This window comes from Sciurus vulgaris (genome assembly GCF_902686455.1).
Source record: "Sciurus vulgaris genome assembly, chromosome: 3".
NCBI lineage: Eukaryota > Metazoa > Chordata > Mammalia > Rodentia > Sciuridae > Sciurus > Sciurus vulgaris.
In genome coordinates, this window is record NC_136463.1 from 21,786,653 (window position 1) to 21,795,680 (window position 9,028).

General features: G+C 44.7%; 1 protein-coding gene across 1 annotated transcript; it reads left to right on the top strand.

The window, feature by feature from the left end:
* The first annotated feature begins 1,709 nt into the window (after positions 1 to 1,709).
* LOC306657122 (keratin, type I cuticular Ha3-II) lies at positions 1,710 to 7,562 on the top strand. Its single transcript, XM_079132851.1, has 7 exons — positions 1,710 to 2,103; positions 3,567 to 3,649; positions 4,622 to 4,778; positions 5,666 to 5,827; positions 5,918 to 6,043; positions 6,169 to 6,389; positions 7,177 to 7,562. Exons 1-7 carry the CDS (start codon positions 1,756 to 1,758, stop codon positions 7,277 to 7,279), a joined length of 1,200 nt encoding a protein of 399 aa, XP_078988977.1. The 5' UTR covers positions 1,710 to 1,755; the 3' UTR covers positions 7,280 to 7,562.
* Positions 7,563 to 9,028: the final 1,466 nt, after the last annotated feature.

Here is a 9,028-nt window from a genome sequence, read left to right on the forward strand (position 1 = left end):
CTTTCAATGCATTTGATCTTGAAGACCACAGATTTGCTTCAAAGCTTTGATCCCTTATAAAAGCATATTTGAAGCTCCTCCTAGGAAATACTTTCAAAATCACCCAAGAAAATGTGCATTATTATTTTTACAGCCATAACTTGCTTCTGACCCATTAAAGATGCTCCTTGGCTTGGTTGTTTACCCTACTCACTAGGCTTGGTCCCAAATGACATATGGCTAGTTCCAAAAATAAACACACCCTTAGAAGATGAAGATTTGCATTCCACGAGGATAACCAAAAGAATGTGTCCCAGAAAGCATAGGCAAGATTGAAGAAAGGGTGAGCTGAATGATGGCTATACAAGAAGAATTAGCTTGTAGATTCCAAAAGGAACATGTCCTTCATATTTGGAGCACTGACTAAATGTAAAATTCTTACAGTTCATAGCTCCATCTGGAAGAATATAAGGGAAGAACATCTGCTTGCAAAACATATTGATGTTCATGAAATGTCACCTAAACCCATGAAAATGTGGTGGCTTTTGATTAACCAGGCTCAAGAATTTCTATATCAGATTAACTAGAGGTTTCTTTTTCTTTTTCTTTTTTCTTTTTAAGCTTCTTGAGGGTATGGTGCATTTCTTGCTTAGCAAACTTCCATTAGAACAGAAATGACTCTTGGTTCTTTCATAGAGAACCATGAAAGAGAGCCATGCTATTACTTGGCTCTTTCTGATTTAGGATGATATATCATCTAGTACTGATTGAGTTCCACTGATTGCAATCATTTTCCACATTATCGCATCTCAAAGTGAGAAGATCGGAATGGAGAGATAATACAAAGTGGTGCAGACATCATGCCCTTTGGGATTAGATCTGCATTTGAATCCTGGCTCCACCATGTAGTTCTGGAACCTTGGGGACCCCATCAGAAGCAGCCTTACAAACTCTTGCCAAGTTTTGTGAGGCCTGAAGGAAATAATGTGTATGAGGTTCCTGAGCTTAGTGGGTATCTAGTGAGCAGAAGCCACCACCGATTAGAGTCTCACGGTGTGTAGGTACATAGTACGGTGCTTCATATGTAGTAGGTGGTTCTAAAATGTTAGTTTTCTTATTAATTTTGTAAGGACTGGAGTAGAAATGGAGCCTGGGAGACTCCTGCAGCCCCATAGGAAGAGGGTTGAGTTGTCTCACTCTGCCTGGATGGAATGGCCAAGGGATACTGAGTTGGATGGCATTGTGATTCTTTTCTGATCTGAGCTTCCAGGATTCCATACTAAATAGCCTGGATTCCAGAGAGGATTCCTTAGGTATTCCCCATCCCCCAGAGTTCTAACTGAGTATGTACTGGATAAGGCACAAACTCTTCCTTGTTTAGGAGAAAGAGATACAGAAGTGCACCCAACTCTGGAGGACAGCATACAGCTGTCACTCTAACTTAAGTGCCCATGAATAAGTGCTGCTGTTGGCAAAGTTGGTTACTTTGAAGCTAAACCATGAAGCTCTTACTTAACTAACTAGCATGATTGGTGAGGAGTCCTGACTTAGCAAGAAGCCAGAGTAAAACATTTTATGAGGTCAAGGACTCACGCGGGATAGCTAAATAACAAATGGAAAAATTGGTGAAGAAGGAAAAAGGAGGGTAATGCTTTATGTGGTTACCACACCCACTACTGACAGAATATAAAGCCCTGGGGAGGACCAGGGCTAACACCAGAGAAAAGAAATCAGGTTTTGAAACTGACTTTCAGAGCTCTGCTCCCTCCCAGCACCATGCCGTACAACTGCTGCCTGCCCAATGTGAGCTGCAGAAGCAGCTGCTCCTCCCGGCCCTGCGTGCCCCCCAGCTGCCATGGCTGCACCCTGCCCGGGGCCTGCAACATCCCCGCCAACGTGGGCAATTGCAACTGGTTCTGTGAGGGCTCCTTCAATGGCAGTGAGAAGGAGACCATGCAGTTCCTGAATGACCGCCTGGCCAGCTACCTGGAGAAGGTGCGCCAGCTGGAGAGGGAGAACGCGGAGCTTGAGGCCCGCATCCAGGAGCGGAGCCAGCAGCAGGATCCCCTGGTGTGCTCCAGCTACCAGGCCTACTTCCGGACCATCGAGGAGCTCCAGCAGAAGGTGAGGGGGTGGGCACCACAGTGCTAACTTAATGAACTTCATCTAAATTTCACATATCTGCTTCCAAATGACTCTAAGGCTGTGGGCAGTTAATGTTGAGAGTGAGAGACATAGAATCCACTGGCTTAGATAGGACATCAAACAGCCTTCAAAAATCCATTTTGCAATCACCAAGGGAAGGATACGGAATGGGACTAGGGTAAGGCATTGGCCCCAAATTAGTCACCAGCATCTTACATTGCTTTTTGTGTTTTAACCTAAAACCGCAATATTTGATTTTTTAAAGTTATGTTATAATATCTTAATCTGCTTTTCAGAGAATGATCATGTGAATTACAATGTGTATCTGAATTAGTACTTTGAACTCGTGGTTTCTGAGTGAGTCCTCAAACATTTGTAAACCTCGCAAAGCTGCATTAAAAGACAGTGTTTTTGGTAAAGCAAGAGAGCCATTGACTTCAGAAACCTCACTAGTATACAGAGACACACGACACTCACTTGTGCAGGCATGTATACCAATGGCAGTGCAGAGTCACAAATGCAGAAGTAGAGTGGGTGCCAGTAAAGAGAGGACCTGGAGGTGGAACGTGGAGAGCTCCCCAGAGGAGCCAATAGCTGAGTGGGGTTTGAGGGATGAGTAAGAGTTTATGTTCAATTGTATAAACCCTTGGTTCTTGGAGGAACTTTTCTGTCCACTCTTGCATAGTGCTGGCAAAGTGAAGGTCAGAGGAGGGTCATGCAATATGAATATTATTATTTATTTGCCCACAGTTGGAAAGTATCGGACACAGTGCTGAGGTGGGGGATAAATTACTTGGACAGCCTCTTTCTTTCAGGAGCTCAAGTCTAATAGGGGAGAGCCATGGAGAAACAAATGACCACAACAAAGGTGCTAAGAAGTGCCACTGAAGTCAAAAGTACATGGAGGGGTTGGGGAGGGAAGGGGCCTTGCTAGGTAGATGAGGCATCAAGGGCATTCAAGGTAAAGGAAGATGCTTCATCAAAGCATGATCACGCACACAAAAGGAGAGTGGAGAGAGGTGGGTGAGTAGGGGCTGGGATGAGATGGTGTGAGAGTAGAATAACCGCTTATCCTGGCTTGCCTGGGACTTGTCTTGTTTTAACATTTCAGGAAACCTCTCAGTCCTAAGCAAACTGGGATGGTTGGTCACCCTACCTGAGCCTTGACTACCCACTTGACTACCCACTCAGTTCCTACAGGAAACCAGAGGCAGATCAAGAAGAGTACAATTCATGACAAAGGGCACCTTGCATTTTGACTGTTCTGATTTTGAAAAATGATCAGTTCTATGAACAAATCTTTCTTGTCTCTCCAAACTGAAAATCTGGAAGGACATAAAGCTATTGGGAAGGACTGTGTTCGAAAGAAATAGCTTTTTGTTTTAAGTAACAGGACATTCCTTTCTTAATATAATTCATTTCACAATTAATCTCCTTCCCAGATCCTGTGCAGCAAGTCTGAGAATGCCAGGCTGGTGGTGCAGATTGACAATGCCAAGTTGGCTGCTGATGACTTCAGGACCAAGTAAGACTTAGTGATGACCACAGCGGTCCAGTGACAGGCAGGCAGAGTTGCAAAGTGATGAACTCCCTGTCCTGCGAATGTTCTAGCAGAAGCTTCCAGATGATACAGAGAGGGTTCATGCACTGGGCTAGAGTTAGGTTAAAAGCCAAAGTCTCTTCATGAGTGCTAAGATTCTGTGTTTTATGGTTGTCTGAAGGAGTATAAGAAGCCACCTACTCCTTCTCCCTTTCAACTCAAGGTCTGGACTAAGTTTGAAAGCATAATTCACACTGGTCTCTTAGTGTAGATCAGTTACTGTCAGCTTATCAGAAAAAAGTTATTCAACCACAAGAATAGGAGGCAAAATTTCTTTCTTTCTGAGAATTAATCAATATTTTTAGGTTTGACTGCTGCGAACATAAGAATGCCTTGCATTTTTTATGTGACCTTAGAGTTTACAATATAATTAATACCTTTTCTTCATTTTCAGTTCAACCCTATGAAGTACTGGTTTTGTCTTCACTTTACAGATGAGGAAACTGAGGCTCAGAGAGATTAAGGGATCTATCCACAGCCATTCAGTGGCAAGTCTGGATCTAACTGACTTCTACTTCAGTGCTTCTCTCACAAAACTAGATTGCTCCTCAGTGTGATTGGAAAGATGGTGACAGAATCTGTAGCAGATGTACCAACCGTAGCAACTCAAGAGGAAAAAGATGGCAGGGTTTTATTGAAAGCAACTTGTGAATGGGGTTCTTAGAATAGATATGGTTAATGATAGATGAAATCGTGTACAGGTATCCCACACCAATGCCTCTTTGGTGGGTCTCATTGAAGAAGTAGGTCTCCTTACCCAGCACAGTGGTGTTTTTCCTTTTAGAAAAACTTTTTTTAAAATTCAAAATATTTCAAAATATAATGAATTTGACTAGGTCAACTGAGTAAAGCTTAGGAATGAAAGTCTTCCTCCTTGACCTTGGGCTGTGTGCACAGGTACGAGACAGAGCTGTCCCTGCGGCAGCTGGTGGAATCAGACATCAATGGCCTGCGCAGGATCCTGGATGAGCTGACCTTGTGCAAGTCTGACCTGGAGGCCCAGGTGGAGTCCCTGAAGGAGGAGCTTCTGTGCCTCAAGCAGAACCATGAACAGGTAAGAAAGTCCCAACCCCCAATATCACAATACTGAGAGCTCCATGACACCCTCCGCATGGCAAGGTAGCTTTTGATTTGCTAAGAACCCTACAGCTAATGCAAACTTTTTCTGGTTGCTCAAAGCATACTTGGGGTATTATTGTGGAATGAGTCGCATGTTGACTTCTTTTACATAAAGGAGTGTGGTCAGCTGATCATCTGGGGCCAGATGTGTGGCCAGAAGTCCATACAAAGATCTTTAAAATACTTGCTACTGTTTGATAAGATTTATTATCTTCTGAATAGGTACTAAATTAATGTTAAGACTGAAAGGAGATAGCACACTTTCTTATTCTCTTTGTCACCTAGATAGCTGGAATCCAAGTAGGATAAATGGATGGATAGATGGATGGATGAATGGATAGAAAAATGGGAGATATGAAGGAATTTAGTGGTTGACTCAAATGTCATGGTTAAATGCAATATTAGGAAATCAGATGCATGTCTCAAACATTGTTCTCATGAGGAGTAAACAAGCTTTAGAAGACAGTACATGAAGGTAGAAGACATGAAAATGAGAGGAGAAACCTGGTTTCTCTATATTTACCTAGCAAAACCAAGTGTCATGCCATGCTTATCACTGAGCAAAGGGAAAATCAGAAGGGAATGATATAATTCTGGAGTCAGAAGAAATATTAGCAATAATTTAATCAACCAGCTTCCTGATATAAATAAGGAAAGAGACTCAGAGTGGAGGCTGAAGTCCCTAGAGGAAACTTAATCTGGGTTTTACATCGGTTAAATGTAGATTTCAACTTGCATTTCCTAATTTCACGTCCCATCCTGTTGGACTTCCCTGAAGAGAGTTTGTTTTTGTGAGTCCAGTCTTTCCTTTCCCTCCATCAGGAAGTCAACACCCTGCGCTGCCAGCTTGGAGACCGCCTCAATGTGGAGGTGGACGCTGCCCCCACTGTGGACCTGAACCGCGTGCTGAATGAGACCAGGTGTCAGTACGAGGCCCTGGTGGAAACCAACCGCAGGGAAGTGGAGGAGTGGTTCACCACCCAGGTGGGCATCTGAGCACGCAGCCACTCAGGACCCGAGGCCCAGGGCCCTCAGGCCAGGGTCTGATCCTGTCTCTTCCCTTGGGTGTTTCAGACCGAGGAGCTGAACAAGCAGGTGGTGTCCAGCTCAGAGCAGCTTCAGTCGTGCCAGGCAGAGATCATCGAGCTGAGACGCACGGTCAACGCCCTGGAGATTGAGCTGCAGGCCCAGCACAACCTGGTGTGTATTGTGCAGACCTGCTTGTGTGAAGTCAGGGAGGCAGAATCACTTTTGGGCTACATTCTTCTTAGCCCCTGAAGCTGGTGACTCTGCTCCCTGACAGTCCTTTGTCTTCCCCACCACAGAGGAACTCTCTGGAAAACACACTGACAGAGAGCGAGGCCCGCTACAGCTCCCAGCTGTCCCAGGTGCAGTGCATGATCACCAATGTGGAGTCCCAGCTGGCTGAGATCCGGGCTGACTTGGAGCGGCAGAACCAGGAGTACCAGGTGCTGCTGGATGTCAAGGCCCGGCTGGAGTGTGAGATCAACACGTACCGGGGCCTGCTGGACAGCGAGGACTGCAAGTGAGTACCTGGCAGGCACAATCCTATTCAAGAATAAAATGGGACTTTGAGAACCAAGTTTCATATACCCGTGTATCTGTAGAGGCCAGAGGTTTACATACAGCAATGGGAAAGGCAGGGTATTTGTTACTAGCATTACCTGGGACGAAACTGTTTCTAAAGATGGTTATGAGATGACTATTTTCCCCACTGGTGATCCTTTGATTTCTGCAGGGTAAACAATGCTTTACGTCTTCAGGGATGGCTTGTGATGTGAAAAAAGAAAACAATGCTTAACAATCATCAATCTTTCAGATTTAACCAAAACTTTCAAATCCATTGTTTTACTGATTGGTGTCAGAATCCTTTGGGGGCAGGCAGAGAGAATCATTATAACCATCCCATAATAAGCACTTGAGTGTCAGAAGGGACGATGACTCAGTAACTAAGAGGGCACACCACTTGTCAACTAACACAGTGTTTATATGAACTCAATTTGTTTTTGGATTTTTTTTACACATGTGGAGGATATTACTTGTCCCATTTTATAGATGGGAGGCTGAGGTTCACAGGGATGAAGTGACTTCCCCAGGGCTATGGAGCAAAGGCTGGGGTTCTACCTCAAGTGTTCTTTGCTCTTTTCTGCCACTGTCTCTGAACTCTGTAGAAGGAGTGATCTGAACAAGGCTTGGCTTCCTAAGACATCGGGGAATGGGTTCTTCTTGTTCCTAGGTCTCTTTAGGTTGAGCCCCCTCACTTTTTAAAAATACTCTTCTCATGCTGACGATCTAATGATTCTGTGTCCCAGGCTGCCCTGCAATCCCTGTGCTACCACCAACGCCTGTGACAAGCCCATTGGACCCTGTGCCACCAATCCTTGTGTTCTACGCTCCCGTTGTGGGCCCTGCTAGATCCCCAGGGGCCAGCAGGAGAATTGCATGAAGACAGAAAGACCACTGAAGGACCAACTCAGCTTCTCTGACCCCATGCCCAGCATTACTATGAATCATGGCCTGGAAGGAGAACAAATGCCCAGTGCCGTGACCGGTTCTGAACCTGAGCTCCCCCTGGGACCTCTTCTCCCAGGGCCTCTCTCCATGTTCTGATGGTCTGAGAGGTTGGAGCTGTGAAGAGGCCATATGAGGTTCTCTCTGCTTCTTCTGCCCTTCCAGCAGTTCCCTGAATCTCCTAATAAACTTTCCTCTTGCAGATACAATTCTCATTTGTATGCATCCTTTTCGAAGTGTTCATGCTGTATGTACTTCTTATAAAGCCACTTGAAGGCAAAAGAGGACTTTACAGTTTCACTCTGTCCTATAAGGTCTTCATCATGATTCATTAACATTTGCTAAGCATAAGGATTGCCAGCATATGCTCAGGATGGTATTCGACTGGCAAGATCACCGAGGCAAAAGACCTCATCTGAATACAACAAATACATTCATCATGGGGCACTACTCAGTAAAATGCAATGCATAGCATTTCTGGAAAGTGCCACGCTTTCTTTCTTATAAACCTGAAAGAAAAACAGAAGCTCACATTACTGAATGTACTCCAACCATCAGGAACACTGCTACTTAGTTTTTCTCTTACATGGTGAGGAAGGAGAGGCGATAGGGCTGAACCCAGAGTTCATTCTCCATTTGGCAATTAGGTATGAAGTGGCTAATCGGGAAGGAAGCTGATTTTAGACAAAAACCCAGAGCTTCTACATCTTCCTGAGGAGACACAGTACTATTAGTCTCAAAACCTTGCTGAAACTCTGCTTGGGAAACACTGCAAACTCATAATAGTAAAAAGGCCTATCCTTCATATTTAAGTAATTCTCGACAGATTTTTAAAATACTTCTCTTCCAATCTGAATATTTTAACCACTGGAGCTAAATTTGAATTTTGGCACCTTCTCCTAAATTATTTTATCTCTGCTATCTGTGAATGCTAAAGGGACAGACGTGCTGTGTCTTGTTCCTATCCGTGCTCTCTGATGTCTTGTCAAGGTTAATGACTCCCATCACTAGACAGGCTGTAGTTGGAGCTAAGGCTACTGCCCCTGTCCCCAGATTGATCAACAAGCTAGTTATGTCTCCTCTAGTGCTGTGATGACGCCAGCTCTGATGTTAGTCTTAAATTCTTGTGTTCTCATATTCCAGTTCTTTTGATGCTGGTGTTCCTTTGTTGTTGATGGTGCTGGGCCTCCCGCCCTTCCTTGGAAGATCATCTGAGTGACATTTCATGCTGTACTCAGGGTGTCCTAGATCCAGTCTGGGCACTCCAGCCTCTCTTACCTCAGGGCAAATTCATTCCTAGGAGCCACCTCCATGCCTTGTGCAAATCACCCTTGTCCAATCTATCTCATCACTTCTCCTATGTGCTGGGACCACTGTCCACAGACGGTGACCTTGCAGTCACCTTTATCAGTGTCAGTTGCCTCCCATGAACCCTGTTCTGTGCCTAGTGAGTGAGAGCTCAAATATCTCAGCATGGTAGATACATGGTGATCTTACTGTTCAGTGTGTGAAGTACTGAACACCACTTGGTGTTCATGCTGGGATAATAAGGGCACTGTCCTTAGTTCTTCTCTCTGCACAGTGTTTTCTTTGGTGGAGAAGAGAAAGCAACGTCAGGGAAAAAGCTTTTTCTCAGGGCAAAACCAGTTTGTT